The sequence below is a fragment of the Miscanthus floridulus genome, chromosome 8 (assembly GCF_019320115.1).
Source record: "Miscanthus floridulus cultivar M001 chromosome 8, ASM1932011v1, whole genome shotgun sequence".
Lineage (NCBI taxonomy): Eukaryota > Viridiplantae > Streptophyta > Magnoliopsida > Poales > Poaceae > Miscanthus > Miscanthus floridulus.
Window position 1 is genome coordinate 75226873 of NC_089587.1, and position 22017 is coordinate 75248889.

The window sequence follows — 22017 nt, forward strand, 5'->3', positions numbered from 1 at the left end:
CTAACCCATGCTCATGGAAGGCAAGAAAGGAAACCACCTCGTCGGGCCAAGGTTGCGGGAACTCCTCACCCCCGGGAGCCCTCCAGTGCGCCACCTCCTTCGGTGGTAGAAACCACTTCACGGTGAAGGCCTTCAGCATCAACTCCCTCGCAGTAGATGACCTCTAGTCTGACATTTCGCTCCACGTTCATGAAAGGATTTGTGAGTTTTTTTCTTCTCCCTCGCTCTCTCCCTTTTCTTTCCTAGGAACCGCCGTGGCTCTCAAAATGCTCTTGGCAAGAAGGAAGATGAGAAGAGGCGACGGATGAGGAAAAAGGCAAAGGAACGGGGCGAAAAACCTTCTCCCTTCTCCTACTTAAGGAAAAGGGCATGATAGTTGGGGAAGGCGTGCTGATTGGGAAAGTCGAAACGACGGAGCAAAAAAAACCTCTCTCTTTCCCATTTAATGCAGATGGGATACGCTTGGACGTGCCCTGACCCATGAGACATGCCCTGCCTGATGAAACGGCACCTGATCAGACAGGACGTGGCCTGGGTATGGCCCACCACTATCGCACGTTGGGTGCAAGAACCAAAGCACCACCGCACACAGGCAGCTCCCTGCATCCCCAGGCGAGACTTGGAAAACCCCAAAATGGGATCTCTGCTAGGAGAGACCATTAGGCTTCCTAAGTCGATCAAACGGCTCAGAAAAACACTATGAGATAGGTAAGGAGCAAAGGGATGCCCCATGTAGGCCATGCCGAGCCCATCACGAACGACGAGCACGGGTCCTGGTCGGACATTTCTGATTAGAGCTCTTCAAACCCCGTCACTCTGACTCGCCCGATCCCACGGCGCGCACCGACGCCAGGATCCACGAGCTCTGTCTCATCCGATCCCAAAACTAAACGTCTCAACTGCGCAATGATGCCTTGGTTGATGACTCCATCTCAACTAAAAAACACGCACACACGCCCGCTAACAACAACCCCCAAACTATTCTGCCCGAATCGACCAAGAGCTCGGGGGCTACACCCGTGGGTGCGCTCACATGCACCCGCTGATGAAACAAAAACCTCCCCCGCTGGCAACACAAAAAACCCCCTAGACAATTCTACCTAAATCACCCGAGGGCTCGAAGGCTACACCCACGGGTGCGCTCGCGCGTACCCACCGTCAAAGACAAAAATCCCCTAGATGATTCTACCCGAATCGCCCGGGGGCTTGGGGGCTCCTGTTGGGTTCATAAACCTAGGGTCCCTCATAGACTGGCTTCCCAATAGAGGCTCAGGGCAAACAATGCGCAACTCGTGGGCTGGCCTAGGTATCTAAACGATAGGACAGAAGGGCAATCCAATCACCGACCGTAGGGTCTGGCCAAGGAGAAATGGCACCCGTCTTCCAACTCTGGCCTACCTCTCCGACCGGAGCGCTCGCTCCGGTATCCAGCCCGCCTCTAGATGGCCTCTCTGACCGAAAGGCCTGGCCAAAGCACTACTTCTGACTCCAACCCGCGTCTCCGACCGAGGGTGCGCCAAACCCCTGCTCACTGCTCTTCTCCGACTGGCGTAATCAGAGCCGACTAGAACCAACTGACCAGGGATGCCCGCTCGGTAAGGACTAGGGAATGAACAGAGAAAGCAAGGTAGGGCGCACAAGTCAAACCACAATACCAGGGTCCGTACCCTATGCACCTGCAGAAAATAGTACTCTGCAACCTCTCTGGCACGACATAGCCCAAACAGTGTTGTAGGTGCTGATATTTTCCCCTACAGTACAATGGGTGCCATTAACTCCCTTACGGTAAGGCTCCCCCCACATGCCTCTTGGCATTGATAGTGTTATGGGCGCTGGCATTTATCATACCAGGCGAACATGGTAAAACCCCCTGCATGCCTCCAGGTCTCGATAGTGTGGCAGGCGTCGATGTCTGCCATACCCGAAGAAGACAACACAACCTTCCACATGCATCTGACATCCAACAGTGTTGTGGGCGCCTACCATCATTCTATACCCATCGGCATGGGCAACAAGGATTAGAAGCATACGTACTCTCTCCATCTCACTTGTAAGGCCATCCCCTTCATCTATAAAAGGGGATGTGCTCTCTCCCAACATTGAGAATTCAGATTCAAGTTCATCTAGGTTGATTCAGATTAATTAGATTGATCAAGTTCACTAGTACACAATCACCGAGCTACTAGGTTCGAACCACGAGCACACGCTTGTGCACTTAGCTCATAGCGGGGCTCCTGTCACTTTCGGTCCCTCTGACCAGAGTCCGACCGGACCTCTTGTACCCCCCATCTTTCTCCTTCTTGTTTGTAACCCCACTGCAAACTTCGAGCACCTAGGCTCAGAAATAAAGTCACCGACCAACTCAAACTAGACGTAGGGCATGTTGCTTGGACTAGTATAAACCCTGTGTCATTGAGTGATAGGCCACCTCCGATCACAATGTACGACAAAATTACAAATATTTACTTGTTGGTCACTTTTTGCACTGACAAAATCCATGTGTTGCTTTAGGCCATTGGGACTTGTCAGGCATTGCAGGGATTAGTTGCTCATATGCTATTCTGAACTTTGAAACAGAGTAATACAAGTCCACATAACTCTCTAGAGATGAATTAGTTTTGGCTATGATGAATGCTATAGCATGTTTGCAAGGAATGCCAGATACCTGCCATTGTCTACAAGAACATGTCTTGTCATTCAAGTTGACCACAAACCTGAATCCACTCCCTCCTAATGCAGTAATTTCACCAACATCTTCTAAGCATTCCTCAACCTCTACTCTTCTCATTCAACATCTTGATTATGTGGGGTAGACTGAACCCACCAAGTTGTCTTGATATCTTCCTCCTTTGGTTCCACTTTATCATAATCATTTGCCCAATCTTGTCCATGAAGTCATCCAAATTTGTTGACTTGTGTTCCTTAACCCAATTGTTAAAGGATTCTACCAAATTGTTTGTTACGTACTCCACTTTGCAAATGGTTGAAAATTGACTCCTGCTCCACAATTTCTTATGAGACTTCCTAAGATATGCAGTTGCTGTTGGCTTAGCTATCTCAATTGCAACCCAATATTTGTCAAACAAATATTGGTTCTATGAGTACACTGTTGGCCAGAGGTGGTCATCAAAAACCTTAACATGATGCCTTTTCTTGAAATTCATCACCAAGTGAAACATGCATTCCCTATATTCTGCCTCTGGGAACACCTCAGCTACCCCTGACATCACTGTTGTAAGGTCGAGACGGCGACTAGAGAGGGGGTGAATAGTCATTTCTAAATTTAATCACGTCGGCTAACTGAAACAAATACAGAATTAAGACAATCGGTCTAGCCAAGACTACACCTCTCTATCAAAGTTCACAAGCACCATGCAAAGACCCTAATTAAGCAACAAAGGTGTCGGGCTAGCTAGAGCTTACCTATCCAATCTTAGAAGCAAGGTCACATAAACCTATGCCACTAGTATTTTGCACACCGAGGAGCTCCTACACAGTTCTAGTAAGCAAAAGCACAAAGCTCCTAAGCTCACTAGCAATGCTCAATAACAAGGCAACAAATGCCAAATTAGAGAGCGCAAATACTTAGCTACACAAACTAAGCAATGTGACTAACAAGGTTACACAAACAAAATTAGCCACACAAGGGAGCTACTTCTATGCTACACAAGCAAGAAGGTAACTAGTGAGCTACACAAGCTAACTAATTACAAGAGCAACTACACAAGCACAATGTATATGAAAGTAATTACAAGCTTCTATAAGGGGATTGCAAACCAACGGAAAGAACAATATTGATACGGTGATTTTCTCCCGAAGTTCACATGCTTGCCAACACGCTATGTCCCCGTTGAGACAAGCTCCAAGGTTGCCGCCAGTCCTCTTGCTAGTGGTGACCCACAAGTCACACTCTCCCACATGGAGTGCTTACAACAAGCTCTAGCACTTGATCGGCTAGACCACTTGTCGCCCTTCACGTCTCACTCTAATAGAGTTGCTCTTCACGGCTCCCACGGGATGAGCACAATACCCCTCACAAAGCTCTTCTCCGGAGCACCGCACAAGCTTCTTGCAGGCTTCAACGGAGACAACCACCAAGCCATCTAGGAGGTGGCAACCTCTAAGAGTAACAAGCACCACCGGCTTGCAAGACGACCACCCAGTGCCACTCGATGCAATCGCACTATAATCGCTCTCACACAATCGGATGATCACTATCAAGCGTATGTGACATGGAGGGCTCCTAAGCACTCTCAAGCATGGACACAAAGTCCCCCCAAGGTGCTCAACACCAGCCATGGCCAAGACCACCTTCTATTTATAGCCCCCACGAAAATAGAGTTATTGTACCCCTTCACTGGGCATAGCTCAGGGTGACTAGACGCTCCGGTCAGATCGACCAGACGCACCCTATCAGCATCTGGTCATGCTACACCATCCACGTGTCGCTCTATGTTCAACCAGAGCCACCTGATCTCAATGGTTAAGTTACGATTGGACGCAGCATAGTGCCAAGACCAGACGCACCACTACTGAGTCTGGTCGTTTCCAAAGAGGTCCTAAGAGAGCCAAATGATGACTGGATGTGTTAGTTCGATCATGACTGGATGCAGGAGGGGCAGCGTCCAGTCGAGTCCAGAGAGCTCCTAGAGCTGCTCAACTATGACCGAATGTGTTCGGTCGGTCACGATCGGACATAGCATCAGCGTCCGGTCATTCTCTGACTGCCATGCGTCACTGCTGTTCCTCACGCCACCATGTCAGCGTACGTCAGCACTGATCGGACGTAGGTCTTGAGCATCTGGTCACTCTTTGCGCTAGTGTCCAGTCACAAGACCGAGCTACGTGTTCACTGCTGCCACTGACTGGACGTGCCAGTCCTACTGAGGCCAGCGTCCAATCACTCACAGTGACCTCCTTTCGCCTCTGTTTCTTCATTGAGTTGATCCATTTCAACTCCAACTTCATCTCCTTTGTAAATGTGCCAACACCACCATGTGTATGTGTGTTAATATTTTCACAATCATTTTCCAAAGGATTAGCCACTCAACTGGTCACGCCACTCAATCCTAGCGACGATGCAAAGTTAGATCACTCAAGTGGCACTAGATGACCGATATGCAAACAAGTTTGCCCCTCTTGATAGTATGACCATCTATCCTAAACCCAGTCATCAACTTCTCTACACACCTATGACCGGTGAAATGAAATACCCTATGTTATACATTTGCCTTGTGTATTCCATTCTATCTCCCCCAATGTCGATGCAACACATGCACCAACACGATCAGCAATGATATGATCCACTTCATATCATCACGTGATCATATTGGTTCATCGATCTTGACTTCACTTGCTTTTTACCATTGCCTTCGTCCATCGGTGCCAAGTCTAGCTCAAGCTTCACTGCCACGCGGTCCATCGCTCCAAAGCCTCCGACTTGCCCTTCACGCTTACAACCGGTCCATTAAGCCAAGTCATGTCTTGATCTTTTCCACCTTGATCACATGACTCAATGTCATATCTCATGTTCAATGAGCTCCTTCATCATCACATGTGTGAGCTTTGCAACATCTCTGAGTCATTTTCACCTTCATGGCATATGTTGCTCACACACATGTACCTATGGACTAATCACTTGTGTATCTTATATAAACACAATTAGTCCACCTAGGTTGTCACTCAATTACCAAAACATCACAAGGACCTTTCAACTGCCTGCCCAACATCTGTGCATGTTGCTAATCCCCGTGGTGATCCAATGGCCTTCTTAAGCATTTGCATAAACCAAACCCAATTGTCACTTGTTTCAGAATCAAACACCCCAACACAAACCGGATACATCCATTTATGGCCATCAACAGCGATAGCACTAGCCAATTGCCCTTTGAATTTACCAGTCCAAAATGTGCTATCAATTGCTAAGTAAGGCCTGCAACCACTAAGGAAGCCATCTATGCAAGGTTTCATAGCAAATAAAAATCTTCTAAACATGATTTTGCCATCTATTTCATAATGATCAATCTCTATTATGCTACCAGGGCAAGATATCTCAACTTGTGACTTAAATCTAAACAAATTGTCAAAGCTACTATCCTAATCACCATATAGTTCCTTCAATGCTAATTTGCCACCATCCCATACTCTCTTGTATGGGATGCTCACCTTGTGATGTTCTTTAATTTTCTTTGTCAATTCTTTTGCTCCAAGGGTTGCATCTTCAATTAGCTAATCTTTCACCTTTTCACATATCCAAAACTTGGTTGCATTCTTTACCGTTTTTGACCATCTACTACTAGAGCATCGATGAGCAACAGGCTTCTTTTTAACCTACACAAGACAAAACAAGCTTAAAAAGAGGCAATGAAAAACAATGCACAAGGTCAGATAAATGAACAAGGTTAGATAATTACCATAACAGTGCGCATATCCTGCATTGTAGATGTATATAACCTCCATGGACAATTGTCTTTGTCTCTCCTTGAGCAATAGACCCGGTATCTAGATGGTGCACTCTTCTCAATATTGAATTCGAATTCATGTTTGATTGCATGCTGAGAAAGGGCCACCTTGAACTCTTTCATATTGGGATACATGGTGCCTACTACCAGTGGAGGGTCATTTTTATCATAATCGACATTAGGTGTGTGATATTTCCCATAACCAGCCAACTCCTCATCAACTTCCATATCCTCACTCCCATCACCATCCTCACCATCACCGTCCTCACCATCACCGTCTTCACCATCACCATCTTCATCACCTTCCCCATAACCTTCACCTCCCCCATCACCATCACCATCCACATGCTTTCCCACATTGTCTGTAGGAACAATCTGTAGATACATACCCTCTTCATCAACACCTACAAATTCATTCTTTGGTAATGGGTTACGAAGGTAAGAATCATCTTTCGTTTCTTCTGTGTTCATATTAAGTTGTTCTTCCTCATCAAAATTCCACTCAGTGATAGGTTCATACATCTCAGAGGGGGTCACAATATGCAATGAACATATGCACAACCTTTGTCTTATGGTGTTTCTCAAACATAGACATTAAATCTTGGTCACATTTCACTTCTGGGAAGGTTTTCAAAGCATCATAATAATACTGGACATGTGCAACTTCTAACTAGCCAGGAGGGTACTGCTGAACAATTGATGTAACTAAATCCATATAATTTGTCAAGTCTGAATCAAGAATCTTCTCAAAGTTAAAACATCTGACATCTTTTCTTGCTTTTTTTGGGTTACCAAGCAACTTAATTTTAAGATAGAAAGTTGAATTTGGATACAACCTATACATGAACAAGGGACTAGTTTCAGATACGCTGCTGTCATACATTTTCCTGCTATACTAATCTTACTGAACTGGGGCACAAGCCTGGGGAACTCACCGATCATCCGAGTCAATGCGTGCTCCATGCTGTGTTTTCGGCTCCATTGGTACCGCGCCCTCGGGAGCAAGGCATCGTGCCCCACCCTGGCTGCTTGCCGCGGGCCTGGCCGCGCCCCTATAGGAGGCGCCGTCGCTGGCCGTGGCCCTTTGCCCCTTGCTGCGCCGTCGACCATGGGCCTAGCCGCGCCCCTACAGGAGGCGGCGCCACCGGCCTCGCCCACTGGCCCTTGCTGCGCCACCGGCCGTGCCTGGCTGCTGGCCACGGGCTTGGTTGCGCCCCTAAAGGAGGCGGCGCCGCTGGCCTTGCGCCCCTTGCCGCCTAGCGTCGCTAGCCAGGCCCCTTGAATCCGCGCAGCCGGCCTGGCCCCCTGTCGCGTCCGCCGCGCCCCTAAATCCTCGATCTAGGGTTCCGCTTGGGGACTGAGGAGGGTACGGGTTCCGCTCAGGGACGAGTCGTTCTTTTTTTACGAGCTCGGTCATTCACGAGATAGAAGGGAGAGGATGCTAGAGGTATTTCTGTCTACTCAAACACAATATGACAAAAAGGGACCTACTTTTTAACTGAGAAAACTACCAAAATGGACGGTAGTGCCATATAGGACAATGAAATTCGAGCACAGGGCCATACAAGAAATTTCGAAGTTTTTAGGGCCATACAAGGAATAACTGAGTTTCACGTGGCCATATAAATAATTCTCTCTTTGACGTGTGTTGTTCCATCCACTTCAGTCATGCGCTGCGTCCAGACACTTCACCAGACTTCTGCTACTACCCTATGGAGGCTATGGAGGATTGGAGACCATGGTGGTGGTGCACTGGTGCTCCTAGCTGGCCACCAAGGGGCGGAGCTAGAGCTAATTTGAGGGGGGATACGCTTGTCTTGTGGATGCGTAAACTTTTATCATAGGATATAAATATGATGAAAAAATAAATATTATCACTTTTTCGTTTTCATATGGGTCCCACAATTATCTATATAGATCCGTCCATGTGGCCACCGACGTCACCCTGAATGGAACCTACTTAGACTGTCTCCAACGGCGTGACCCAAACACAAAATGCGCCATGCACAGTGGTTTTGGGTACCAAAACCACCCTCCAACGGAAGACCAAAACCGGATACCCATTCTGGGTACTCGGCGAGTCGCTATGCAATTCTACGTCTTCGAAGAGAGACGATGCAAACATGTAGTGGTGGGCCCGTAGGAGCCGTCGGGGCAGGGCGTGGCCGGCTCGACTCGGCGAGGCGGGTCCACGGCGGAGCGCGACCGGCGGGGCGAAGAGCGCCCGGAGCGGCGCGGCGTGGCGAGGCGGATTCGGGGAGGAGTGGAGTGGAGGAGGCGGGCCGCCGCGGGAGAAGTTGACGAAGGAGAGAGCGCCGGGGGTCCGCCGCTGGGCGCGAGCTTGGGGGAGCCACCGTCGCTTGGATCCGGGGGGCCACCGCCGCGTGCGCCTGGATCTCGCCCTCCACCAGACGACGCGCCATGGCCGTCGAGCGCGCCGGAGGGGAAGGGCCCCGCCGTCCGCTCCATGCCCCTACACCGCAAATGCTGGAGAGGAAGCCGCCGACGCTGCACAGGGCCATCCCGCAGCTGGGAGGTGAAGCGGAGGGAGGGGGTGCCGCCACCAGTGTCGAGCGAGATCCAGATTAGGGGGAAATGCGGAGAGCGGGAGGAGCAACACGAGGAGGAGCAGGGTGGCAAGAGGACGGTGCGGATGGGCGGTGGGGGAGGGGAAGAAGCCATGGGAGATTTGGGGATGAGGATGACGGAATCCGCCGGGCGTCCAGCTCCGTGCTCGTGGCTCTTCTTTTGCCTTAGCCGTTGGAAATATGGAATAGGTATCGTGTTTAGGTAAGTCTTGTTGTCGTAGATAGTCGTATCACCTCCATCTCGATTCACCATTACGAGTATAAAAAGAAAAGTGAGAGAAGACGCCACTGACGTGACGCTGAATCCGTATCAGATCCATCTCACTTGTACGAAGGGGAAGAAAAAGGAGAAGAAATTGCCACGGAGAAGAAATTATATACGACAGCAGGCACAAGAACACGCACGCGTGCGGATCAGAGCACCAGATCTGATGGAAAACAAACTATTAATAATATAACTTCTATCTAATAAGATAAATAATACTCCAACTAGTGAGTAGATCTGTATGTAGAACAAACAAAGAATAAACGCGGGGGGTTATACAATGGCATCCGAACCCACATAGCAACTGTCTCTCAACTCTATCACCCTCACTCACCACGAACGCACGCACAAACGCTAGATCTGATCTCACGACGAACCCAACTATATACTAGGTAGTAGTATGCTAGTAATAAGGGCAGCGACGGCGCGGCGAACAAATAGCAGTAGCGAGAGCCATCGTGTCACACTCACACCACAGGCGACGGATCCATCGGCGCCGACCGACCGACCTCAGAAGAAAAACACGGCGACCGCCACAACTGCGACCAGGAACAAGGCGGGGGAGACGCTGGACGCGTCGCTGGGCGGCGGAGGGGAGGTGGGGGCCTCCGTCGGCGTCTGCCCGATCGAGCTCGGCGCAGGCGGCGAGGCGGGGATCTCCGGAGCGGGTGCCCCGGCCTTGGGCGCCGGCGCCGGGACCGGGGCGGGCTTCTGCGTCGGAGAGGGCGCGGGAGCGGAGGCCGGGGGAGGCGTCGCGGGGGGAGACGCCGGGGCTGGAGCCGGCGCCCCACGAGGAGGAAACGGCGGCGGCGGCGGGGTCGCCGGAGGCTGCGCCCTGGGCGCCGGCGTCGGGGACGCGCCTGGTGCCTGCGCCGTCGCGAAGACCAAGAGCATGGCCATTGCCACGGCCACGAGGTGGAGGCGCGCCATTGGATCAGGAAACAGTGGGCGGTGGGGTTGGCGGCGAGTGCGCTAGGGTTTGGGGTTAAAGGTGGTGGGGTTTGGTCTCTCAGCAGATGTGGGCGGGGGGCGGTGGACGGAGGCGGTGCTTGGGACCTGGGGCTGTGTTCGGCTGACAAAAAAAAAAAAAAAAAAACCGATTTGTTTAGCTTTTTTTATAACTTTCTAGTATAAATAGTATTTTCTAACATAAATGATAAATAATCTATACCAGCCAAATACTTCCCGATTTGTGCGGGCCAACCAATTTTTATATACTATATGTACGTGAAAAAGGGAATGCAGCAGTATATACTCCTATATAACAAATAAAAGGAAGGTTACACCAAAAACAATGGCAGATTAATTAAAGTAGCAATTGACGCGTGATGTCGGTGGACTGTGAGACGATCTTGCTCGTCGGATCCCCCATCCAGCGGCGCACAAAAGACGTCTCTTTTCTCGACAAATATTTTCCAGAGCCAAATTCACCTTTTGTGCCAAAAACAGATACTGCCTCTCCTTCTCCTTAAAGCAATTGCAATTGCAGTTGCTATAGGCCTCTCCTCCCACTTAATTTTGGTACTTTTTATTTCGAGGTTGGAAATGAATCCATATATCTTTGCGACAAATAGGGACAGATTTGCCAGGCTATTCCGTGACGCAAGTATAAGTCTGGTAGCCTCCCGAAATTTCTTGGCTACCGCGTGCATGCCTAGTTGTCGGGTGTCGCTCATGCTCATCTCGTGCTTGTTTCATGAATCTTTCATTGGTTCGTGTCGTGCAGGGCTGTAGGATCACTGAATTATATTTCTTAATAATAACTGTCAATAATTCGATTTTTTAAGAGATAATATTTGGTATTTCAGCTTACATATATATATACATATAATAACTTTACAAGCTGGCACGGAGTACTTTTGCAAAAGTATGTGTGCCTGTACCTTTAAATTTCCTTACGACACGATGCGGTCGGTGATGGGGCTCAAGTCTGTTGGCATTCGCTTTCAAAAGCAAAGGAAATTTTGCTCTGTCCTTGACTTATCAGATTTCTTCTGCCTTTTGTATCATCTTGATTCTTAAAATAAAACGTGTCTCACACTCTCACCTCTTGTTTAATCACGTCTCTGCCATACCGAATTGTACACGTATTTTTAATATATACAGGAACAGCGTTGAGAGACTGATCTATTGAAAATACGTACTCCCTCCGTACTGTAACCCAAGTCCAAGTGACACGGTCTCCGAACGTAACTTTGACTTCTTATTTTTTATAAAAATATTTATTGAAAAAAGATATATGTATAATTCTTCTATAAAAATACTTTTCAAGACAAATCTATTCGTAATATGGTTTTCATATTTCAAAACTCAAAACTTAAAAATTATTTATGCTTTATATTTCTAACGTTTTGATCCAAACCTTATCCAAAACCACTTGAATGACCTGTACGGAGGTGTATGTACTTATACGTAGTACGATACTTTCTAAAAGGCAAGGGTAGTTACCGTAGTAGTAGTGCAGTAAGCGTTGCAAATAACTGCCGAAGGAAATGATGACTTGGTAAAGCTAAATCGTGAAACCGGTTTTATGCTAGCCAATGATATGCAAATAACTGTACGGTATGGTGGTATATCTCTAGTGATAGTGAACCATTTTTTTTGACAAACGGTTAATAAGCGCAAATGAGTACATCTACTGAGCTTTCAGAGTGATAGGGTGGACCCAACAGGAAACTCAGTCAGAGACCACATTGGAAATTCATTTGGAAATCTTGAAGCTTTCTTAAGCATCAAGCCCTCAATCAGCGCTCAAGGGGGGCTACGGCTACTATCAAATCATTAAGACGCTCAAGTTTCAGCATTGACTGTACCATATATAGAAGTGTAAGCATCGTCGAGTCGTCGTCCTGTGATGCTTCTGCATCACGGTTCATCGCCGTAGTTTCAGGGTAACTAGACAAAATCTTCAAAGACTTACATGTCCAAGCATTCGACGGTCAGAGAGGCCTCCACGGCAATTCAGTCGCAATGACAAAATACAGATTACAGTGATGGGATGATAATAAAAGAGACAAACTTGAAGCGAATTCAGACCTGACGACTACTGTCCACCTCTATATCTTGCTCGCTCCAATGCATCGTTGCCCATGCTCCTCGTGCGCTCGAATTTGTCGCATCTTATTACTTGTGAACTTTTGTCCGAGGCATTCACCTGTGACAAATGCCCTGGGCAGGCTTATTAGAAAAAACGCCCGTAAGCCGCCACTGAAGCGTGTGATTTATGAAGGCTCTAAAACTTGGCCATTAACTAGTTCACTGAACTTGGCATTTGGGTACAGGGAATGAAGCATTCCCCTTGGTTCCAAAAAAACAAGGTTACAAGGTTAGATTTTAGGCCTTATTTAGTTCCTCCTCCTAAAGTTTACTCTATAACCCATCGAATGTTTATACACATGCACGGAGTATTAAATATAGATTAAAAAATAACTAATTGCACAGTTTACGACTAATTTATGAAACGAATTATTTAAGCCTAATCAGTCCATAATTTGATAACGTGGTGCTACAGTAACACATACGCTAATAGCGGATTAATTAGGCTTAATAAACTCGTCTCGCGAATTATTGACGGATTCTGTAATTTTTTTTATTAGCATCCAAACACCCCATATGATACCCGATGTGACACCCCAAAACTTTACATTATGAATTTAAAGGCCTTGCTCCCACTCCCGGTGGAGGCTGCATGAGAAAAAGTGATCATCAACACAACATATCAACTAGATATACAATCCTCTATCAAAACCACTACCCTACACTGTCCAAGAGGAACTTGGACATTCATCCTCTACTATGCCCCGTTCGCTTTGCTGAAAAAATAAGCCGAAACACTGTTCCGGTTAATTTGTTGTGAAAGAAAAATACTATTTCGGCTAATAAAACAAGCTGAAAAGTACGAATTATAAGATAAACGAACAGGGCTGGCCATACGTTGGAGGGCACCATGCGCCCATGTAAACTGTTTAGTATGGATACAGCCTACAGACAGACGTGGAGCATTTGGAAGGATCTTTCTTCGCCTTATCGACCCAATGATTGGTTTTTTCGTATGGCCTTGCAGTTCTGTTTCCAGCGGTATGTCATTCAAAGAATCTTTAAACAAAATAAAACCCTCAAATGTCCTGTTCCAAAACACTACAAAAAAAAACATGATTGAGAAGATATTAACCAAATACTCCTAATTAGAAGAACAAATATCTGCACAAGATTATGGAAGGACCAGTTCAGTTGTCAAGGTATTTATATGCACGATGTCTATGGTTGAGCTGTTCCGCATTAGAGCTAAACAGAGTGCAACACATGTATATAACAAGAAAGAAAAGGCAGCAGCCATATGCAGAAGACCAGGGGTGAATTTGTTACTTACACTTTACAGGAAAGGTCGTAAGCTAAGCAGTATAATCATGTCCATCTGTACATGGCCAGCTTATTTCACTTGTTCAGTTCTCGAACCAACGGCCTCCAATATATCTTCACTGCTGCCTTCAACAACTTACATTTCCTTCACCTTCTCAAGCTGCCTAAGGAGATCCAACCTATCGGGAGCATATGTGGTGTTAGAAATTTAGACATTTTTATTATCAGTTTAATCCAGAAATATAATATCAGCAGGTTTATGACAGCATATATGTGCATGTGTATATTTTTTATGAACACTACAGCATGCATAGATGGCATATTCATTGATAAAGTAAGAATACAAAATACAGAGGGTCCCATGCCGAGTGCATCGGAGGCTCCATTCGCACTAGTCGACATAGTGCGTTGCTTGAAGTCGCGGACCACAGTCGATGCAGAAAGATGTTCGTAGTGCAGTCCCACAAATGGATCACCGGGAAGAAGACGCCTTGATGTTCCAGGGAGAAGATGGATCCTAGAACGATCTCCAGCAGGAAGATGGACGAGCAGCCGCGAATCGCTCCCCAAAAACCTAATGGCCGCTCACCCTATGCAGGATTCTCATGCGGACGTAGGTTCCAGAGGCACCTGCTCTTTCGCTCCTCCGTGCGCGCAGAGGTATGGGACGGGGAAGTCAGAAGGCTGCTGATTAGTGGTTCTCTCGGGAGTGGTTGCGGGAGAGAGGATCTGGACTGACGGAAGACAGGATATATGGCCAGCGAAGGGTAAGGAGACGAACGCAGCGGAGAATCCTAGGAGACGGAAAGCAGAAGCGGAAGGGACGGTAACCTCCGCCATCAAGGGAGTAACTCCCGTGATTATATGGATTAAGTGGCAAAAGACTGGCCACGCCCCCCCCCCCCCCCCCCCCCCCCCCCGCTCGCTGCCCGCCTGCCACGCCTCAATTTAGATAAATAATTTCCAACCATATAAGCTAGTCAGCGTTCAGTCAAAATCCCGTATGGTATTAAGCCATTCAACACTTAATATTACGTACCATAGAGTTTATTTGATTTATTAAATATTATATGGGCCAAGCCCATATTATATCCAATAATCCCCACCAAACTCTAGGGTTTGTAACAAAGTAGTCTTAGAACCACATTTCTTTTATATACCAGTGTTTCGATGGAGACTGTTAGGTTGAACATCCATCTAGAACAATAGTTTCACTCAGTCATAACTGAACAATAGACTAAGCCTTGAATTGACAGTTTTGTGTGAGGTGAATGTCACTAAAGTCCTTAGCTGATACTGGGCAGCAAAAGACATCCCCTCTATTTGAAGCATATAAGTCATACTTCAGTGCCTTTCATGAGTATTTAGAGATCACCCAAATCTTATAGACTGTGACCAGCAGTCTGACTCATATATGTGTGTTCCTCAAAAGATGTTCTGTAGAACAACATCTTTGCTTTGACAAGCCACTTGAAGCACATTAAGGCAAAAAACCAGCCTGTCTTACACAAAGAAAAGACGTGCATCAGAAATGAGTCTTACTAAGGATCTTTTCTCACAATTTACTACTAGCTTATTTCATCGTCCTACTTCACGGGATCTCCGATCACATAGAACAGGTTACCACTATAGTAAATTTCAAGTGGGTCTCAAACCCATCTCTCTCGATGCACTTTCTATCATGTTGCGTGATAAATCCTTAGTGAACTAATCTGTCAGATTGTTAGACGTGTGGACATAGTCCAACGCTATTACTCCGGAGTTTCTCAATTTTCTGACAGATTTTAATCGTCGCTTAACATGCTTTGTGGACTTCATGTTATCCTTAGAACTGTTAACCTTTGTAATCACAGTCTGGTTATCGCAGTTCACAGAAATAGTCGGTATAGGTTTTTCAACAACTGGTAAATCCATAAGGAGATCACGAAGCTACTCAGCCTCTGATCCAGCAGTGTCTAATGCTATGAGTTCTGCTTCCATTATAGACTTTGTTAAGATAGTCTGCTTGCAAGACTTTCAAAAAACAGCGCCACCTCCAAGCGAAAACATATATCCACTTGTGGCATAAAGCTCATCAGCATCAAAAATCCAGTTGGCATCACAGTAGCCTTCTAGCACTTTTGGATGTTCGGTATAACAAATACCATAGCACGCCAGTGATCATCTTCTGGGTTTGACACAAACCGACTCAGCTTGCACACAGCAAATGAGATGTCAGGCCTTGTTGCACTAGCAAGATACATGAGCGAACCAATGATCTGGGAATATCTCAACTGACCCCTTGCTATTCTCTGATTTTTCCTCAATAGCACACTAGGGTCATAAGGTGTAGGAGCAGATGTACAGTCACTAAATCCAAAGCGACTTAGTACCTTTTCCACGTAGTGGGTTTACAACAGCATTACCCCACCATCATCTTCTCTTTGAAGCTTGATATTAAGAATAACATCAGCCTCTCCCAAATCTTTCATCTCAAAATTTTTAGATAAAAATTCCTTCACCTCCTCAATCACTTTGAGGCTAGATCCAAAGATCAGTATGTCATCAACAGATAAGCACAAAATGACTCCTTCACCCCCACCATATCGATAGTACACATATTTGTCAGCTTCGTTCACAACAAAGCCAGCAGATGTTAAAAGTCTGTCGAACTTCTCATGCCATTGCTTAGGGGCTTGTTTTAGACCGTATAATGACTTTAATAATTTACACACCTTGCCTTCTTGACCTTTTGCTACAAACCCATTAGGCTGATACATATAGATCTCCTCTAACTCTCCATTTAGGAAAGCTATCTTAACGTCCATTTGATGAACGATGAGACCATAAGAGGCTGCCAGGGAAAACAAAACTCGAATTGTGGTCAATCGGGCAACCGATGAATAAATATCAAAGAAATCCTCACCTTCCTTTTTGGTATAACCCTTGGCCACAAGCCTTGTCTTGTACCTCTCAATAGTACCATTAGGCCTAAGCTTTTTCTTAAACACCCATTTGCACCCTATAGGTTTGCACCCATAGGGACAATCAACAATTTTCCAAGTTTTATTAGACATAACAGAATCCATCTTACTCCGTACTGCTTCCTTCCATAAGTCAGCATCAGGAGAGGAATATGCCTCTTCAATGGTCGTTGGTGTGTCATCCATAAGGTACACAATATAGTCAGCACCAAAAGACTTTACAGTCCTCTGTCTCTTACTTTTTCTGGTGACTATAGTGTCATCCTCCTTAGGATTTTGCACATAGAGTTCCTTAGATTGTTCTATCTGAATAAAGTTTTCATGCTCATGGGGAATTATAAATTCATGACTAATTGTGCTAGGTGCATTTTTCATGGGAATCTCATTCTAAAAAAATGTAGCGTCTCTAGATTCCATGATTGTATCAACAGCCATCTCAGAAATACTAGAGTTTATAATTAAAAATCTATAACCCACGCTGTGAATAGCATAACCAAGAAAGACACCATCAACAGTCTTTGGTCCAAGCTTTCGCTTTTTGTTTATGGGCACATTCACCTTTGCCAAATAACCCCAAGTTCGTAGGTAAGAGAGATTTAATCTCTTCTTCTCCTATTCCTCGAATGATGTAATTTCTTTGTTCTTTAAGGGCACTCTATTCAGGACATGACATGCTGTCAGAATAGCCTCACCCCACCATTCCTTAGATAGTCCCGCAGTCTCCAACATGGCATTAACCAAATCAGTTAGAGTACGGTTCTTTCTCTCTGCAATCCTATTAGACTATGGTGAGTATGGTGGCGTCCTCTCATGAATAATTCCATGCACTGCGCAAAACTCAGAAAATTCATTTGAGAAATATTTTCCCTCGCGATCGGACCGTAAATGCTTGATTTTCTTCTCAAGTTGATTTTCTACCTCAGCTTTATAGACCTTAAAATAATGCAACGCTTCATCTTTTATTTTTAATAAATACACATAGCAAAATCTAGTGTAATCATCTATAAATATCATGAAGTATCGTCTACCGCCTTTAGTCAATTCGTCATTCATTTCGCATAAATCAGAATGAACGAGTTCTAACGATGCCAAGTTCCTCGCCTCAGTAGCCTTGTGAGGCTTGCGCGGTTGCTTTGATTGCACACACAACTGACACTTAGAATCTTTGACTAAGTTAAATTTCGGGATTAAATTCAGATTTGCAAGCCACGTGAGACAGCCAAAATTAATATGACAAAGTCGTGAATGCCATATATTCGACTCATCCAAAACAATAACATTGTTCACTACTTTATTACACACATCATCAAGCAAAGACAAGCGCAATAAGCCTCCGCAATTATAATCTTTTCTGATAAATGTTCCATGTCTCGACACAACATATTTATTGGACTAGCACAATTTTAAAACCATCGCGACACATCTGAGAAGCGCTAACAAGATTCTTCTTGATGGAGGGGACATGCTGCACGTTCTTTAATAGCACCATCTTCCCTGAAGTAAACTTCAGAACGACCGTACCAGCACCAAGAACACGCGCATGCAAACCATTTCCCATCAGCAAGGCTCCAGTCCTATCGGTCTGATAGGAAATAAACAAAGAAACATCAGCACACACATAAATATTAGCACCACTGTCCATTCACCAATCAGGTGAGAGACAAACTGAAAGAACAAAGGGTAAAGAATTACCATACCCAGATATTCCTCCTCTAGTCTCGTTAATGACCACGTCTGCTGATTTCTTTTCTTGCTTATATTTGCGGTCTGGGCACGCACTTGCCCAATGCTCATCACTCCCACAAACAAAGCATCCTCCACCTTTCTTGTTGTTTTTTCTTCTTAAACTGTGCAGTTTGCTTAGGCTTTGCATTGTTGTTCTCTTGCATGTTCTTCTTCTTTTTATTATGAGATGCAAATGAGTTTTTCTTCTGCACCATATTGGCAGCGGAAGACTCAACTCCTTTTCCACGGTTGTCTTTTGCTCTCGCCCTCTCCTCAACATCAAGAGATCTAAAGCTCAGCCACGCTAAACTTTTGTCTCTTGTGTTTTAGAGAAGTAGCAAAATCTCTCTAAGAAGGTGGCAACTTAGCGATTATACCGTCGGCCATAAACTTGTCGGGCAACAGATATGGAAAATGTTCTAGTTCCTTCGCTAGCGCCTGTATCTCATGAGCCTATTCGACCATAGAATGGTTTTCAACCATTTTGTAGTTATACAGCTGCTCCATAAGGTACAACTCACTACCAGCATCAGAAATCCCAAACTTTACCTCAAGAGCATCCCATAACTCTTTGCTTGATGTGCAAGATATGTAGTTTTTCTCATACTTGGGATGAAGTGCACTAATCACGGCGCCTCGAAACAGGTTATCGACAGCCAAGAACTTTCGCTCCTCCTTAGGAGTAAACTGTTCAGGCTTTCCCTATGCGGCGTGATAGCAATTCATTGCAGTCAACCACAATACCATCCTTGCACGTCATATCATAAAATTCTTGCCATCAAAATTATTAGGCTTCAGAGCAGCAGTAAAACCACTAACAGAAAATTGCAAATTATTAGGTTTTTGGATTGTTAGAAATTTAGCCATTTTCATTATCAGTTTAATCCAGAAATATAACATCAGCAGGTTTATGACAGCATATATGTGCATGTGTATATTTCTTATGAACACTACAACATGCATAAATGACATACTCATTGATAAAGTAAGAATACAAAATACAGTAATCACAGAGATTAGACTGTACCCAGCGGAGGGTCTCATGCCGAGGGCACCGGAGGCTCCATTCGCACTAGTCGACATAGTGCGTTGCTCGAAGTCGCGGACCACAGTCCATGCAGGAAGATATTCGCAGTGCAGTCCCACGAACGGATCACCGAGAAGAAGACGCATTGATGTTCCAGAGAGAAGATGGATCTTAGAACGATCTCCAGCAGGAAGAAGATGGACGAGCAGTCGCGGATCGCTCCCCAAAAACCTAATCGCCGCTCACCCCATGCAGGATTCTCATGCGGACGTGGGTTCCGGAGGCACCTACTCTCCCGCTCCTCCATGCGCGCAGAAGTACGGGACGGGGAAGTCAGAAGGCTGCTGATCAGTGGTTCTCTCGAGAGTGGTTGTGGAAGAGAGGATCTGGACTGACGAAAGACAGGATATATGGCCAGTGGAGGGTAAGGAGACGAAGGCAGCGGAGAATCCCAGGAGACGGGAAGCGGAAGCGGAAGGGACGGTAACCTCCACCATCAAGGGAGTAACTCCCGTGATTATATGGATTAAGTGGCAAAATAGTGGCCATGCCCGCCCGCTCGCCGCCTGCCTACCACGGCCCGGTCGACGGTGGCGTGCGCGCGCGTGTGGCACGCCTTTATTCTTTTCTCAGCTTCTCAATTTAGATGAATAATTTCCAACCATATAAGCTAAGTCAGCGTTCAGTCAAAATTCCGTATGGTATTAAGCCATTCAACACTTAATGTTACGTACCACAGAGTTTATTTAATTTATTAAATATTATATGAGCCAACCCCATATTATATCCAACATGTGGACGGAGGCGGTGCTTGGGACTTGGATTTGCGTGGGCCAACCGATTTTTATATACTATATGTATGTGAAAAAGGGAACGCGGCAGTGTATATATAACAAATAAAAGAAAGGTTACACCACAACAATGGCAGGTTAATTAAAGTAGCAATTGACGCGCGATGTTGGTGGACTGTGAGACGATCTTGCTCGTCGGATCCCCCATCCAGCGGCGCACAAAAAAAGGTCTCTTTTCTCGACAAGTATTTTCCAAAGCCAAATTCACCTTTTGTGCCAAAAACAGATACTGCCTCTCCTTCTCCTTAAAGCAATTGCAATTACAGTTGCTATAGGCCTCTCCTCCCACTTAATTTTGGTACTTTTATTTCGAGGTTGGAAATGAATCCATATATCTTTGCGACAAATATGGACAGATTTGTCTGGCTATTCCGTGACGCAAGTATAGTCTGGTAGCCTCCCGAAATTTCTTGGCTAGTTGTCGGTTGTCGCTCATGCTCATCTCGTGCTTGTTTCATGAATCTTTGATTGGGTCGTGTCGTGCAGGGCTGTAGGATCACTGAATTATATTTCTTAATAATAACTGTCAATAATTCGATTTTTTAAGAGATAATATTTGGTATTTCAGCTTACATATATATATATACATATAATAACTTTATAAGCTGGCACGGAGTACTTTTGCAAAAGTATGTGTGCCTGTACCTTTAAATTTCCTTACGACACGATGCGGTCGGTGATGGGGCTCAAGTCTGTTGGCATTCGCTTTCAAAAGCATAGGAAATTTTGCTCTGTCCTTGACTTATCAGATTTCTTCTGCCTTTTGTATCTTCTTGATTCTTGACTTATTATAAAATAAAACGTGTCTCACACTCTCACCTCTTGTTTAATCACGTCTCTGCCATACCGAATTGTACACGTATTTTTAATATATACAGGAACAGCGTTGAGCCACTGATCTATTGAAAATACGTACTCTCTCCCTGCTGGTAACCCAAGTCCAAGTGACACGGTCTCCAAGTATAACTTTGACTTCTTGTTTTTTATAAAAATATTTTTTAAGACAAATCTATTCATAATATGATTTTCACATTTTCAAACTCAACAACTTAAAAGTTATCCATGTTTTATATTCCCAATGTTTTGATCCAAACTTTATCCAAAACAACTTGAATTACCGGTACGGAGGTGTATGTATACGGAGGTGTATGTACTTATACCTAGTGCGATACTTTCTAAAAGCCCGTTCGGCTGGTCAGGCTTGGGCTGATTTTGGATGATTTTGGATGGTTCAATAGTATTCTGAAAAAGAGAATAAGCTGAAACAAGCTGAAACCTCACCGGCCGAACACCCTAGGTAGTTACCCCAGTAGTAGTGCAGTAAGCTTTGCAAATAACTTCCGAAGGAAATGATTGACTTGGTAAAGCTAAATCGTGAAACCGGTTTTATGCTAGCCAATGATATGCAAATAACTGTACGGTATGGTGGTATATGTATTTGTTTTGGACATGTTTCTGGTACTATCTCTAGTGATAGTGAACCATTTTTTTGACAAACGGTTAATAAGCGTAAATGAGTACATCTACTGAGCTTTCAGAGTGACAGGGTGGACCCAACAGGAAACTCAGTCAGAGACCACATTGGAAATTCATTTGTAAATCTTGAAGCTTTCTTAAGCATCAAGCCCTCAATCAGCGCTCAAGGGGGGCTACGGCTACTATCAAATCATTAAGACGCTCAAGTTTCAGCATTGACTGGACCATATATAGAAGTGTAAGCATCGTCGAGTCGTCGTCCTGTGATGCTTCTGCATCACGGTTCATCGCCGTAGTTTCAG

General features: G+C 45.4%; 1 protein-coding gene across 1 annotated transcript; it reads right to left on the reverse strand.

The window, feature by feature from the left end:
• Positions 1–9556: 9556 nt before the first annotated feature.
• On the reverse strand, positions 9557–10378 carry LOC136472622 (arabinogalactan protein 1-like). Its single transcript, XM_066470328.1, has one exon. It carries the CDS (start codon positions 10242–10244, stop codon positions 9825–9827), a length of 420 nt encoding a protein of 139 aa, XP_066326425.1. The 5' UTR covers positions 10245–10378; the 3' UTR covers positions 9557–9824.
• Positions 10379–22017: the final 11639 nt, after the last annotated feature.

What these genes read in the sequence shown, in the direction of transcription:
- LOC136472622 (XM_066470328.1), bottom strand. Translation starts at nt 10,244, where the DNA reads ATGGCGCGCCTCCACCTCGTGGCCGTGGCAATGGCCATGCTCTTGGTC.